The sequence below is a fragment of the Thunnus thynnus genome, chromosome 8 (genome assembly GCF_963924715.1).
Source record: "Thunnus thynnus chromosome 8, fThuThy2.1, whole genome shotgun sequence".
Classification (NCBI taxonomy): Eukaryota; Metazoa; Chordata; class Actinopteri; order Scombriformes; family Scombridae; genus Thunnus; species Thunnus thynnus.
This window is the reverse complement of record NC_089524.1, coordinates 32,384,885-32,401,060: the sequence shown is the minus strand read 5'-3', so window position 1 is coordinate 32,401,060 and position 16,176 is coordinate 32,384,885. Positions and strand designations below refer to the sequence as shown.

The following is a 16,176-nucleotide window of genomic DNA, read 5'->3' as shown; positions in this document are numbered from 1 at the left end:
CACACATTACCCGCCTGGGAATACAGTAGTGTTTATGCTCTTGTAGGAAGTAGTTCCCAAAACACATCTGACAACTCAATAGGCATTGTATTGAAAACAATGTGTGTGTTTGTGTGTGTGTGTGTGTGTGTGTCTGCACGTGTGTGTCTGTATATAAGTGCATGTGCAGTTTTCTATGTGCCTACTGTATGTCACTATCTACAATCCATGTGTTTCCATGTTTGTGTTTGTGTCCAGCTGGACTTTGTGTGTGTGTGTGTGTGTGTGTGTTTGTGTTTGTGCACACATGCATGCATGTGTATTGTGTGTGTTTACATATAATTCTATCACTTTGTACAGTTCATTCATCCGCTATGAGAACAGTAGAACAGTGGAAAGAACAGAGCAGGGAGGTGGAAGGCACACGTGTTTCCTTAAGTATTTTTGTTAACAATAAGCGCACGCACACACACACACACACACACACACACACACACACACACATTCAAATGCACACATCAACAATAAGTTGGGGGGTAGTTTTTCATAATTTTAAATAATGGTGATTAATTGTCTTCTATAATAGATCTGTGTATGTTGACTTGTAATGCTGCTTTTGCAACCATGCTAATAAAGTCACTGAACCAAATCACATTAATAGTTCAACTGGCCAAACACACAGTGGCTTTAATTGTGAGGCAGTGACAGGAAAGGCAATGTTTTTGTCGCTGTCATCGTTCATCAAAAGTACAGTACTGTACTGATCTTCTAAGTTAATTTTAGGTACTTTATATGCTGTTGGGTAGTTCAGACTATAATTAAAAGCAATTATAATAAAGTAGCTGAAAATAAAACAGTTCTTTGAGTAAATGTATGCTTTTTGATGTTGAATTTTTTTTTTTTTTTTACGCTTGTTCCTGCACTTCTCATCTCTTTTCTGCTCTTTGAAGACTTTTAGTGGACACAGTTCAAGTCCATCACCTGGTCTATAAAGGTTACTTTCACAGGCTGACATTTTGCAGTCCAGCAAGAACCTCATGAAAATACTACAAGCTTCCAGACACAACAGCACACACATCCTCTGATGAGCATAACATCCAGCCTGCAAAAAATGAAACACACATGACTGGATCCACGCATACACACACTAACCCACACATACACACACACACACACACACACACACACACACACACACACACACACACACACTGCAGCTCAGCCCCACTCTGTGTTTCATTTTCTCTCCCTCTTCATGCCTCCATCTCTTTCTTTTTTCACACACACACACACACACACACACACACACACACACACAGTCAGTCTGACTGCCCTCCCTCTCTCACTTCTGATAGGCTGTTTGCTGCTCAAAGCAGCTACAGCTGGAGCTGGAAAAACTGACCACAGACGAGACCAATACCAAGGCTCTGCTCCGGCAGTGTGTTTGTTTGTGTGTGTGTGAAACAGGAGAAAAGAAAAAGATAGAGAGAGCGAGCTTGAGCTTAGTTCGCCTGGACGTCTGGAACAGTCAAGAGTTTGTGACGAGGATGGTGATGGTGATGAAGAAGCAGCTGCTTTTGAGTGACCGTGGTTGCTGCTGGATATTGTGTTGTCCTCACTGATTTAGGATGCCATGAGATTATTGGGATTACCGCTTTTCCTGGAGGGATTTACGCTGACGCCTGTGCGTGTATTCAAGCCACAAAGGTGTTAAGATGAAGAGTGTAAAACATATTATAGGTAATGTTCACACACACACACACACACACACACCCATACAAACACACAGTAAAACCTGCATAGACAATTCAGTAATTTGGTCTCACTTCATCACTTAAGTAACACTTAAAAACAATCAAAACCAATTGAAAAAGTTATGTAAAGCTGGATATTTAGAGTGCAAATACTCGTGTAGGCTACTGTTAAATATGTGAACAGATATGTATATATTCAACACACTGTCTTGTTCTCATGGGCTGTGTTTACACACCACAGCAAACTGTTGGGCAAGAACACACGCATGTCTGTTGCCAGCCACGCTTCTCCCTGTCTGCCTTGTGTCATCTTTTTTCCATTTCACCAGTCTTTTCCATTAGAGCCTGCTGGTTAGGTGACTTAGTTTAACAAGTATTTCCTTTTATTTTTAATCAGCTGATGATGGAATTTCAGCTTAGTCTCCACACCATTATGTTGATGCTCTGCCCAAGGCTAACTACTGACCTACTTGTGCTTTAAAATGGATCTTTCTGTGATGGTTACTTTAACTTTAAAGCATATTTAAATGGTCTTTTCAAGGCATATCAAGGCTAAATAGTAATGAGGTGGACATGGAGCTCATACTGTCTGTATTGTGTTTCAGTTATATAAAGTAAAGTAGCATTTCTGGTAGTCAGCCTCAGGGATACTCAGTCTGTGGAATGTGGCTGGAGGGTGTTATTTGTTGGCTGTATGCTAACCTCTGATACTCAGTGCCTTTCATAGTTATTAAACACTGATGTATGTGAAATTGTGGTAATAAACTCACTATGCCGTCACCAAGACAAAAGCGTTGTAGGACAGGCTTCTTGCTAGCATTTCAGCAAACACAATTTTACTGCAAATGATAGGTTCCATGCTAGCAATACATGCTAATGTTTGAGGAATTTCCAAAAACTAAAGGAGCGAAGAGCATATAGAGTGATTATACCTGGACCACTGGCAACTTTAAAGTGTGTTCACACAGAACACAAAGAGAATTTTGATGGGTTGCAATTGTGTACAAGGTCAACGGAAAGATGAGAGTGGATTCTATTGCAGCGTAAATGTATGAGACGAGGGTCAAAAACAGGAAAATACCATCAAGAACTGGAGTTCCTGGCGAGTTCCAAGGAAACTAAAAAGAAGGAAGGGTCATTACGTCACTGTGTAGCGCGTGAACGCACATTGGTGCCATGCTTGAAAGCTCTTGGTGCACCGTAGTGGTGAATGGACAGACCACTCTATTTTAGTGTGTTGTTATTTAGCTTTTGTTTCATGTGTTTTCAAGGTACATTTCATTTGATTTATATGGTAATTCAGTCATTTATTTGTATGCAAGGTACGTTAATATTATGCTAGATTTATGCATATGTAATTGAGGTTAGTAACAGAGTAACATTAGTAAATTAGCTAAACTGTGATAATACCCCAACTAAATTAGCTCTTTTGTTAACAGTATTTATCCACTTATTTTTGTATTTGCCATGGTGAGCATTTTAATTTGACTCACCATGAGCCCTGTAAAGTATGACGATAATCATCTTTGGATACTATTTGGAGACCAAATAGACAAACGATAGCTGAAAACGCAACATTGACTCGTTACCTTTTAAAGTTGATATTGCTAACCCGTTAGCAAACAGCTGCCTATTCACACATCCAGCATGTACAGCGCAACATTCACATTCATTTGGAGTCATGTTTCTGTCCACTTGGTGAACGTAAGTCCAGTATTCACTCTCCTTTTAGCTTTTAGCTCTGGTTTGATCTTCACAAACTCCTGAGAGGAATATCTGGCTCCTTAGCTGCTAAATGCTACACTCTGTTGACTAGCTGGTCGCTAACTTTGTGTGTCTGCTGTTTGGGTGTTGGGCCGTGAGTGAGCAGTGGGTTTAACAGAGCTACTATAAACAAATGGACTAATGAACAAATAAGTGACTATGAGCGACACCAGTGATTTGATCCTTGTTAATATAAAAACATTTATTAATGCAGAAAATGACAGGCTCCATGCTAACACTAAACTATTGTATGTTGGATCATCACTATTTTGGCTGATGAGGATTCTGCTCTGGCAGAATTACTTGAACTAACAAGAATGATGAAGGTGTACTTTGTCCCACGCTAACAGGTGCAACAAAGCTAACAGGAGAGTCAGGGAGATGTCAGTCAGTCTGCACACGCCCACTCAGTGCTGAGAAGAGGTCTAATCAGCCAGAAGTGGAATCAGCTGTGTGGGTGCAGCATGAGTGTGGCCAACAGTATCTCGGGTAGTTAGACCAATCGTCACCTGGATCACCTGTAACGTTAAAATACTTTTTACATGTAAATTCATTTAATACTGTAGAAGAAGCCATTCTGCATAATGAGTATTTTACTTTTGATATTTAATGGATATTTTGGAGGTAATACTTAAAGGACGGGTTCAGATTTTTTGTGTCAAGTTTTCACATGTTATATTACAGTACTTACATGAGTTATTGGTCAATTTACTAATTCCTGGCTATTTCAAGATATTGAGATCAAGATATGTTTCATACATCGCTATTATCTTTCTATAGTTAAATCTATAATATACTAAAATATTACCAATTACTGTACCAGGCACACTAGACCACACACTTGAAAATGTTGTATGGGTTATGAGACTATATAGAAGTCACTTGTTGAGAAATGTAACATTTGTAAGAGAAGAAAGGAAGTGTTTTCTGAACGGTAACCTAATCAACACTGATAAATGTAAGCAACAAAACTGCAAGAAAATGGTGTCACTGTATGTTATCTAGGTGATTTTAGTCTTTGCCATAGATCACACTGTGTTTTTGATGAGGTTACTTCCTGAATGTTGAGCTCAGTCTGTCTGTGAATACCAGCAGCAGCAGCAGCAGTGACAGTGTGTGAGATCCCGCTGCTTAATCCTTTTAAATTTAGAGCAGATGGATGAAGGTGACAACCAAGGTGCGTACAGTATGTTGTGTGTACAGACAGGGGGTGAAATAGTGTTGGCACCGTCAATGTGTTGCCATAGGAACCTGTAGTTCAGACACCTGACAGCATGGCAGAGGATCAGCCATGTGTGTGCTCAATCAGTTGTCACCAGCTTCCTTGAGCTTCCATGAGTTGCTTTCCAAGAGCCACCTGCAGTATAACTGGTGTTTCAGTGGTTCTGCTGCTTTTTCATTTTGAGGCTACAGCTACTTGGGCTGTTCAGTCAACAAAATGTTATTACGGGCTCTGTCTCTGAAATATCTTGCAACTGTGTGAACTGCTCCTGTTATGTGTTTGTACATGAAATAAACACCTTTCTAGCAAGTATAGATAGATCAAATGCTTTTCCTGAACACCTTATCTGAAAATGTGCGAATGTGGTAGTATTCAAGAAGATTGTAAGTTAGAACAACCAAGAATTTTAATGACAATGATACAGACGAGCCAATACGGACAAAAGTCCTTTAAGTGCTCAGAGGAACAAACATTTGAACGTCTGCCATGACAAATTTGCTGAGGAAGATGAGGTGTGATATGATGAAAACCTCCAGAACAGTTATTGAGTTGACCTTGTGGCAATCACTGTCAACACCTATCCTATTTTCACATGCAATACTTATTTTGGCATTGCTCTATTCACATATGTTTAACACAAGCCAATGTGCCAACTGTACAAGCATAAGCTGTAGGTAGCTAACAACGTACAAACTAACTGTATTCAAATATGTGGAAGGAGCCTGGGTTGTACTGGGTCTGTACATTATAACCACATCCGTGAGAAAAACCACCCAGCAAGTTGAAAGGTCACATAACTACGCTTCTTCCTGCTATCTTATGTCTAGAAAAAGGTACAAGTCTCTGCTAGGAAAAAAACGACCCCTATCCACTGCATTGATTCCCTTGACCTGGGACATTCCAAGTCCATCAGCCCTGCTAGTTTGCTTATTGAGATCTGATCACGGTGTGGGTAGAATGGATTGGATGTCATTATCCAGGCAATGTATGCCCATATGCAGATTGAATGTTAACACTTGAACTTGGACTGATCTCACCTACTGGGAACCGGTTCTGGTTCTCCTGTTCAGATATGTTTATCAGAACCATTTGAGTTTCCCCTCGTCTCACGCCATGACTAGGGCTCCAGGCTGAGGTGTGTTGTACCAGTGATATAATGAAATATTATATGATTCAGTAAAACTGGTTTAAATGGATCCATTAGTTTAAAGGCTTATCTGTGCCAAAACACTGCGCAGTGGTTTACAATCCACTTGAGACTGTTGAAAGTTATTGTGGTGACTCTTTCCTTCATCTAAGTCTACAAAATTGTGAATTAAACAGAACTACCCAAACTCTGCACTGTTCTTTTGCACTCCACTATTTATATTTACCCTATTTATATTGCACTCAATCTTACACCAACAGAGACAATATTCACCTATATGTTTCATATATATCTAACGTGTTCTACCGTACATACAGTCTATCCTGTTTAGATACTTATATCTATAGACACTTGCTGTCTGGTTGGTTGGATACTAACTGCCTTTCATTGTACTGTACCTGCGTTTTTCTATGGGGCCCTCCATGTTGGGAGCCTTTCTGTGGAAACCAGTCTCCTGCATGAAAGTCAGATGTGCTGCACTCTCATCCACCACTCCAACCTCCACATCCTTTCTGTTCGCTTCACTACATCGAGGGCAAACGACTTGCTGCATTGGCACTAAACTTCGGCACTGGATGTAAATTGTGCATTGCAGATTCATCCACGGCTTAAGGATCATTTTATTGTAGTAGCATGTCTTTCTGTAATTAACCTGATCTTATAGTGCTTTCTTTGTCACTCCCTTCTGGAAAAACGTTATCTAATGTACAGTTGAGCTTGGCACAGACAGTCTACCTTTTTCTGAGGCAGTCATTCATTATCACAGTGCTCTTAGTTTGCTAAGTAGGAACTCCTTTTGTCAAACTGAGCGATGTCCTGACCTTTCAAGAGGCCCTTCAGGGTTTCCAGCTTTCTCATGGGACCATAATTGTGGTTAGAATGAACACGAGTAGTTTCCCAACATAGAAACAAATGACAGTTAACTAGCTTGCAGTTAATTGTAGTGTGTGGCTAGAAAACGTTTCTATATTTATTCTCCCAAATCAAGAATCCCGCTGGTCTCATTAGAGTGTTTACAAGTATCTGACTGTGTATCTGACAGCTGCTTATATTAGTTCTTCCTGCACTTCCCCTCTGCCTCTTCAGTCAGTTACTAAGAACAGAGTGTTTTTGTCATGCCTTGAAGTGGCCATACATCATGTCTGTCTGCACCACTCCTTTCTACTTTGATGCTCCAACAATACAGAGCATCCTCCCTGCTCAAGTGCCTGGCTCTGGTTGCATAACCCCGCTGTTCCCTATGTTCCTGGACAGCTAGAGAACACTTCTGCCCCATCCTTCTTTGTGTACACAGTGTTTTGAGTACCTTTTTCCTCATTTACTTTCCGTAAAAGTGAATTTTGAGGATTACTATGTACAACAGGGTTTTTCTGTTCCGCAGCTATTTTAATTTTATTGTTGGAGAGGTCATTAATTGTCCAGTTGGAATTTCATGAAGTGGTCAAGACTCCAGCAACACTGGAAGTATAAGGAGTTATTATGAGACTTCAGACTTCTTTCCTTCTCTATGCACCTTGGAAGTAGATAGAGTTGTGCCAGAAATCCTTACTCTGCAGTTGGAATTTCATTAAACATGGAGGATAGTCCTAATTACTGTGTTTTGACTGGGGATGTTAGTGAATACAAGTAACAATTCTCAATAAAATTATTGGGAAAAGAACAGATAATGTGCTCTGAACACATGAACAGCATTGGAATTTAAAAACATGGAGGTGTAGATATTCTTGGTTCAATATTAAGATATTCAGCAAGTTTGATCCTCAGTAACTTTGAAACAGTTTTCACTAGATTTAGTTGTGCATTGCAGAACAAAGCTTGAGTGTTTTTTACCTCATGATCTGATGTGGAAGCCTGGCAGCTTGTGCAACTTGACAGAAGACCGAAACTGATAAACTGAAGTTAGTTTATCTCAAATGTGCATGCAAAAAACCCAACTAGTCCTTCAAACTGACCATGCACTCCAGAAGGACACATAGGTGCGTTTTCTAATCTGGTGCCGACATCATTTGTCTGTGCTTTCCAAAAACAGATCTGAAGAACGATGATTTTTTATGATGTGACAGCACTATGGTTGAGGTTTGGTTAGGTTTAGGAAAAGATCATAGTTTTAAAATAAACACTTTGTTATGGTTAAGGAAACATGGTGTGGGTTTAAGTTATTATCTCCGTTGCCATGGTTACAATAATACCCACTTGGTTAAAGTCAGGGGATGATTGTCATCATGGTTTTTAAAAAACAGAGTTGACTCACAATTGGAAATGTGAAACGGTCTCCCGTTTTGTTGAGCCATCCATCCAACCCAGGCCACTGGCATTTATGACCTATTGTACTGCTTTTCAGGTTTTTGTTACTAGATTTCTCATTTTCAAAAACATTTTAAAACAGATGTATGCAATATACATACCAGTTTTTCCCACCGTTAAAACCTCCTGCTGTATTTCCACCATTTCCACCAAGACCAGTTACACAGTTTTTACTTAGACTCAGTTGCTGCTTTAAATTTGATTAATTTTAGTTTGTGGTTAAAATATTGTACTATTGTTCGTAGTTTGTGGGCATTTAAATGAAGGATAAACATACAGTGTATGTAAGATATAAATATTTTTGTGAAATAGACAGATACAGATAGTAGCTTTGTATTACACCTTTAGTTTGGACAAAATGACACTACTACAAGTGCTAATCCCTGCACATGTTTCCAATGGTTTCCAATGCTTTCAGTGTCTGGTTTCACATATTCCTTAAAAAGTTATTTGACAAAAAATATATACAGTATAATTTTACTCAAGGTCTACTTACCAGCTTCTCCCAGAGCTTCTAACTGGACTCTATCCACTGAAGAAGTGATTGAAAGCTGTGGAAGAAACTAATGATTGGACCTTGTGTTCTTTTTGTGAAATTACTGTTTTCATCAAGAGTGAAATTTCTCACTCAAGTTTCACATCATGTGCGGTGACATAATCAAGACCCTTTGAATATTTATGATGCCTCACAGTCTTAGCTTTCTGTTAATGAATAAGCGTGTGGTTTAAGTATGATGCTCAAAAGACAGATTTTAGGTGGCGTATGCATTTGTGTGTGTGTGATACTGTGATGTGTGATTTTTAATATCCTCGGTAGGTCAGCAGACTCAGATACTAAGAACAGAGGTATTGATATTGACTCCATTAAAGACCAGCCAGTGTGCTCTCTCTCTCTCTGTAAGTCTGTCTTTCAGCCACCAGCACACAACCTAGCCAGGCATGTTTTAGAGTAATAAAGCATGGTCAGTATTAATGCATGTCTTTATTCTCAGTGACAGAGAAAGGTTTGTTCACTATACACTGTGCTTAGAGCTTCAGGGTGCAGGGGAACCATAATAATCATTAAATCAGTGCAGGGGAAGGACTTACGCATGGAGACACAGACACACTCAATGCTGTGTCTGGGAATGCTTTGTTCAACTTCCCTATATATATATATATATATATATATATATATATATATATATATATATATATATATATATATATATATATCACATATGTCAGAAATGGTCAGTTACAGAATAGACTACATTTAATGACAGCATGCATGTATGACCCAGTTTTCGCCAAATGAGGTAGAAAACCGCTTTTAAATCAGATGACTTTGAAGCTTAGCAGTTTTGAAAGTTACCAAAAAAAATAGGTTGACTGATGAGGTCAGGAGGATGGATGATTACTGTTAAAAGGTAGAACTCTGAAATGGAAGGGAACAGAAAGATAGACATGTGACATGTTCTGAGTTCTGCTCTCTTGGCAGCTTCTTCAATTACTTTTGGTGAAGTTGGGATGGGACCTAAGAATAGTCATGTTGGTCAGTTAATCAGTCTGACCATCTCTCCTGGCCTGATAATAAGACTCAATTGCCTTTTTGTTTTCACTTCATTATGTAGTTAACTTTACATTTTTCAGCATGATCAGCATTGATTTAAAAGTTTCTATAGAGAGTTGAAGTCATCTATCTAAATTTTGTGACTTGAGTAAAGTTATACAATGATTACTTTGTGCACAATTAAAAAACTACAGCTCCCATCGAAATTTACCAGCACGGCAGTATGGGTACTCACATCATAGTAACTTGGTTTCATCCATATCAAAAAAATTCTCCAACACAATCTTTTGATGTCATTTTTTCAACTTTTGAACTTGCCCATGATCTTGGCACATCTATTGAGTCATGACATTGAACCAGCGATGGTCTTGGGCTTATGGGAAATGCTGGTTCATCAACGGCCGCAAAAAACAGACATATTGAATAATAAATGATATTAGATAGAAAATGACTGTCCTTGTCTAAACATATGGAGTGAACAACGTGATACACTATTGAGAAAGCTTATGTTCCACAAAGCTGCAGTTTTAGTTATTTAAAGAAAATGTCAGTGGGATTTGGGAAGCTCCATTTTCACCTAACTCTCTTTAAGTCGCCTTGAAACAACCTGTACAGCTGCTTGTTTTTATGGCTGTTTTTCTGTCACAGTTTTTCACGGATGTTGCTATTTTTCAGCCTCTGGCACAGGAAGTTGACATTCTTAATCCTTCAAGGCTCTAATTGGCTTGATTGTTTTCCGAGTACAAGGACAAACTGAACAAACTGCAGATATGGGCAATGATTCAGAGGTCTACAGCCAAGATACACCTCGCTAGTGCTTTGGTCTTGGCCTCAGCTCAAAATGTCCACTTTGAACACAAGATATTTCATAATACCTTTTGATTTTAATGACCCTATGACCTTACATTTTTGTTACTTTAGCCCCACTTGAGAGTAGATTCAGATTCAGACACTTTTGTATTGTGGTATGTAATGAACACTCAATGAGTCTGATATAATGTGACTGAATTACAGCTGGTTCTTATTATGGAGAGCCTTAAACTGATGACATTTTTAAAAGATATTTTAGTTGCCATCTTCACAGTATGTATTTATGAATTCACGCTTTAGAAAAAACCTCTGATCAGTTTAGCTACAGTTTGGTTAAATGACTGATCTTATGATTCTCTTCTTTGAACGTCTGAATGTGTGTTTGCCTTCACTGATTGTATAGTAGTCATGGACGATCATACATGTTAGTTTGTATGTCTGATCAGTGTGTCTCTCCTCTACAGATGAGATCATGCAGCAGGAGATCAGGCCCCTGCTCGCTGTAGACATCATAGAGCAGCTTCATCGCCAGTTTGCCTTGCTCTCAGGTACGTAACAAAACACCCCACTGTCTCACAGTCAGCACCACCAGCTCCCATCAATGTAAACTGCAACAATGATAGTCTAACTTTAACCATAATACTGTAGCAAGTTTTTGATCTGAGACACAACATGTTGAGTTACACAAATTTAAGGGATAATTTCACATTTTTTCAAGTCTATCTTAAAACAGTATTACATGCCCATATGTAGAATGATAACTAGGGGTGTGCCTGCATACAAATACATTATTCATGCATATATATCATAAGGTAATTTATTCATGAACACTTATTGTAACACTTTAATTTTCTAAAATTAAAAGCATAATAAAAACAAAAACAGGATTTTTAAGCCTCTTTTCCACTTTTATTCGAATACAAATACAAATAATTTTGCTGCCTCAACAAATACAGATACAAATACAAATACTGGGCTTTCTGCATATCTCTAATGATAACGTTTATGTTTGCTGTCATCATTCCTGCGGTTCATGCTGCCATGAGAAGATCCTCTCCTCATGGCACTCCAGTAAAAGTGATGGCAGACAAACTCCACAGTCTTCATTCTGTGCAAAAATCAATTCTTAATCAACTGAAGCTAATATGAAGCTTTGATTTGAATGTTGTTTTAAGACTGACTCGAAAAACTGTGATCTCATCCTTTAAGGGCAACATTTCCCACACTAAGATTGGAGCACTTGGATGTTCTCTATTGTGTTTTACACCAAACTATTATTTCTGGTTTTCTGAAAAAAGAAGTAGAAACAGGATTTTAAAAATACAATTTCCACAGAACACTTGTCTCATAACTGAACTCTGATGGTTCGTCTGCAGCCTGTTTTTGTTTTCTCTCCATTTTTCACTTCACTTTCTATATTTGGAAGTGTGTTCTGTTCTGAGCTGTGCTTACTAAAAGAAGACCTGTTGACTGTAAAATGTCATGAGCAATGTCTTCTTGAAACAGGAAACAAAACCACATTTAAATGAGTGGAGGTATAAAATTGATGTGAAAGTTGTTGATCCGCTTTTTTCATGAAATCTGGTTGTTGTTTTTTTTTGTAAAAAATTTAGCATTGCACTTTCATAAAGCTGGGAAACTCACAAGAGATAGTTTAAAAGGAAGAATGGTCACAACCCATGCAGCAGGACCGACATATCCTGATTTAGCCCTTTTGTGGGTGAAGCTCCAAAAACACTGGATCCTGCATTCCAATAATGCAACTAATAGCATCTTCATATCACACCCTCCCCAGTATATGTCCATGTCTTTTAAATTCCTGCCCCCAGTTTGTTGATGAATTACTCCTTTTGACTAAAGAAGACAGACCTTTATGTGTATATTGGTGGAGTTGCCCTTTAACCACAGCTCTAACCAGTGGTACATGAAACCAAGTCTGTTGACCGTTCTAGCAACAACTGCTGTTTTGTCTAAGTTAACTTCGTTCAACACTTAGTTAAACTGACAGTAACCTTTAACAAACTTTTAACAGTCTGATGGACTGCCATAGCTGGAGGAAAATCATCGACATCGACCTCTATTTACACAGCAGCGCCAATCAGATAATTTCTCCCACACGGGACTGAGATCAGCTGGTCTTTACTGTTGTAATTGTCATGGTGACTTGTCAGAGAGTGTGTATGTTTTATTTTTTGTATGTGTATATAACAACATTATATCATAAGCAAGAGTGTGACTGTTCAAAACAATATTTCTTCATCCAAAACACAGAGTGCAAAGTGGAGACTCATTGAGTTAACTACACTATTACACTGCACAGACCAGTTTCCCATGACATGGGCTGTTGTTGTTGCTGTGTAACATGCTGATTATTCTAAATTATATTATTAATAAAATAGGTATTATATATTACATATTTGGGTGAAAGACTTTAATTCATGTTGATAAATCAGCTTCATCTTAATAAATTAATAACCTGCATCATCAGACTGATAAGTTAAGCATCAGAGCTCTTACAGTTTTTCACCATAGAAACATGGAGCTGCTGCTGCAACGCAAAGTAATACGCTGCTAACTGTAAGCTAGTTAACGCTGAATGCAACTTTGCACCAACGACTTTTTAATCTGATATCTGTTGTGGATGTGGTGGTGTCAGGTCACATCAACTCCTAAAACATGTGGATGTGTGTTCCCAGCTCTGAGAAATGTGTAGCAGACTGTGTGAACTTACTTTTTTTTTACCGTAGCCAGTATTAGAAAGCTACGGAAGCCCTGAAAGGCAAGAAAGAACTTTTTTTCTGGAGATCCAATTTCTAAGTGTGATCTTAATGATTTTGTCTCTTGTGTTCATGAGGTAAGAACAAGTGGGAAAAAAAAGGTTTTGCCAAGATAATCTTTCTAAATTCCATTTAAAAAAAAAAAAAAAAAAAAAAAAAAAAATTCATCTGTGAAAAAAAGTTTTGCCAGGATCATTTTTCTAAGTTTTTTTTTTCACCTGTGAAAATAGGTGAATTTTTTTTCCTTAACTCTTGAGCACAAGGGAGAAAAGAATTAAGATCAGACTTAGAAATTGGATCTCCAGAAAAAAACATTTTCTCACTTGCCTTTCAGGGCTTCCGTAGAAAGCAGAATTTAAGAGACAAAATTTGTGTATAACAAAAAATTGGGTCAATGGCGACTGTTACAATGATGTCACTGTTATTTAGATTATACTGTATGTTATTACATACAGTTCCCCCTGTCTCTATTGTGTTTACAACAGACAACACTTCCCTTGTATATTACAGTACAGTATTAAGACCCCCTCCTCCTCTTGTCTGTGTTGATGTTATAACAGACCCACTCCACCTTATTCTTTCCAGTGAGGTGCAAAAAACTCCCTTCCCTCCTGGTCTGTGCTGCATGTTGCGACATTCTGTATCTCAATAATGTCTTGTCTATCCGAACACAGCTTCACTTCACTTTAGTCCATAAATGGCAACAAACCCGTGTTAAGCTCTATTGGTATGTAAAGTTATTACCAACATCCTCTTATTCACAGTGCCATTTCCACTGTCACTTCTCATCTGTCCTTCATGATTGCTGGAACTGAAACTTTCACTTTAAATCCTTCTGATACATACTGAATCTGCAGCTCAGTCCCAGCAGTTTTGAAGCTGGTGTTATGTGTCATATCATCAGCAGGATTCACAGAGGGAAGGACTTTATGTGTAACACAGCTGTTTGGTTCTCATATTCTTCACAGGGGAAATCACACAAAAATGACTAACATGCTCTGACAGACACACACACAGAAAGCCATTCAGCGGACTGTTTGAGTGGTGTTGTGATTGTTTGTTTGAGTGGAATAGAGGGGGAAACCAAGTGGAGTGATATGTGGGGGGTGACTGGTTCACATCCAGATAACACAGCAGTTAGTCGGAGATTTATCAGACCAGGTCTTCCTGTGTGTGTGTGTGTGTGTGTGTGTGCGCGTGTGTGTTCTTGTTTGTAACACACAGCTCAGGGTTCCAGGCTGAATGGAAATGGATGGACTCATTCTGGAAAGTTTAATCATAGTGTTGTCTGGTAGGATACTCTCCATCTGTCAGCACTACTTGATGGTATTACTAGACTTGTTTACATAAGCCTACATTTGGATTCAGGGAGAGTTTTGGATGCATGACTAACCTTTTAATAACTGCATCAGATTATATCATATATTTCAAGATCCCAGCTCACCAAATAAAGATATGTTGCAGGTGTCAAATGTCAATACTTTTTCAGGTATTTGGTCATAAACCAAAGAATTGCACAACTTGAATTTTTGACCTAATGATGGCACTAGATGCAGCGGTGGAGAACTTTGTTTTTTCTTCTTTCCTCTCCCATTAATCATCTCACAACCCCTCAGATTTATCTGCTGACCCTTTGAAGGGGCCCAACCCCTAGGTTGGGAACCACTGGACTAAACTAGCTAACTGTATATAAAGTAGTGTAAACTAGCTCCACCTCCAGCAGCTACAACAGTAACATGCTGCTCTAACACTGATGCTTCACTATTTATAATCTAATGATGTCATATATAATAATATATCAGTTAGAGGGACCAAACCACTACTTTTACTGCAATACTTTAACTACATCAAGCTCATAATACTTATGTACTTTTACTTTTACTTGTAATGGAGTATTTTTACATTGCTGTATTGGCACTTTTACTGCAGTAAAGGATCTGAGTACCTCTTCCACCACTGGCTAGATGAAAAGTTTCTTATGTTATTACAATTCAAGCCCATCTAACATTTTAAAGGAACACAAAAGGTGATCCACTTCTTCTTGTACAGATGGACATCACTTCTGTATTCCCAGTTTAGATTTAGCTTCCTGCAGCTGTTGCAAGATTATAATCCGAGAATGAAATGATAATACACTCCAGTACTGAATGGATTACAAATGTCAGCACAGCATCACTGGCCTAATGAAGTGTCCCATATGAAAGTGTCCACTGATGCTGCATGGCTGTGGTTTGTTCATTGTCATTGTCTGAAAAAGGAAAAACAATACATTTATCATGGTTGTGTTTTTTTTTTTACACTGGGAACTTTTTCTCATTGCAGACCAGCTGGTGGAAACTCACATAATTATATTTTGAAAAGCTCAGACAGGAACATTCACACTGGGTGCCCTCAGACTTTTCCAGATGTGTTGTGTAGCGGCGGCACGGCAGCCTATGTGGTTCTGCAGGGATGCTTCTCATTCCTTCTCTCAGCTGTCTCACAACAGCCAAAATAACAACTGTTTCCAAAAAAAGTCCCTCTCTCAGCATTACTTGCCTTCAGAGTTACGTAAGTTTGGGGCAAACACAAGCCTGATTTATGGCCCTCGCCATATGTGCATCTGCGCTAGTGTGTTAGATGTGGGTAGGTGTGTTATGGTCTTTTGGCTCGATATTTTGATCTTTTTCTCATGTACAGTTCTGTCACATCTGACTGTGCCCATTCTCCTTCACGTACAGTTACACTTACTCAGTGAGTGAGGAGAAGATCATAAAACAAGAAGGCTAAGATATACAGAAATGAACATTAAGGCCTGTTTTCTCTTCAGCTAAGGCACACAAAGGCCATGATACATGTTCTCATATGATATATTGTATATTGTCACC

At 38.6% G+C, this 16,176-nt stretch overlaps 1 protein-coding gene across 5 annotated transcripts in view; it reads left to right on the top strand.

The window, feature by feature from the left end:
- The window catches only part of mcf2l2 (MCF.2 cell line derived transforming sequence-like 2), a 154,014-nt gene that overhangs the window by 31,839 nt on the left and 105,999 nt on the right, over nucleotides 1–16,176 (top strand). For 4 of the 5 annotated variants that reach the window (XM_067597970.1, XM_067597966.1, XM_067597969.1 and 1 more), the window contains exon 2: nucleotides 10,997–11,080. In XM_067597970.1, the coding sequence (XP_067454071.1) occupies nucleotides 10,997–11,080 (84 nt within the window). Of the gene's footprint in view, nucleotides 1–1,373; nucleotides 1,720–10,996; nucleotides 11,081–16,176 lie in introns of those variants that run through there. The other variant, XM_067597967.1, reaches the window with a different exon arrangement.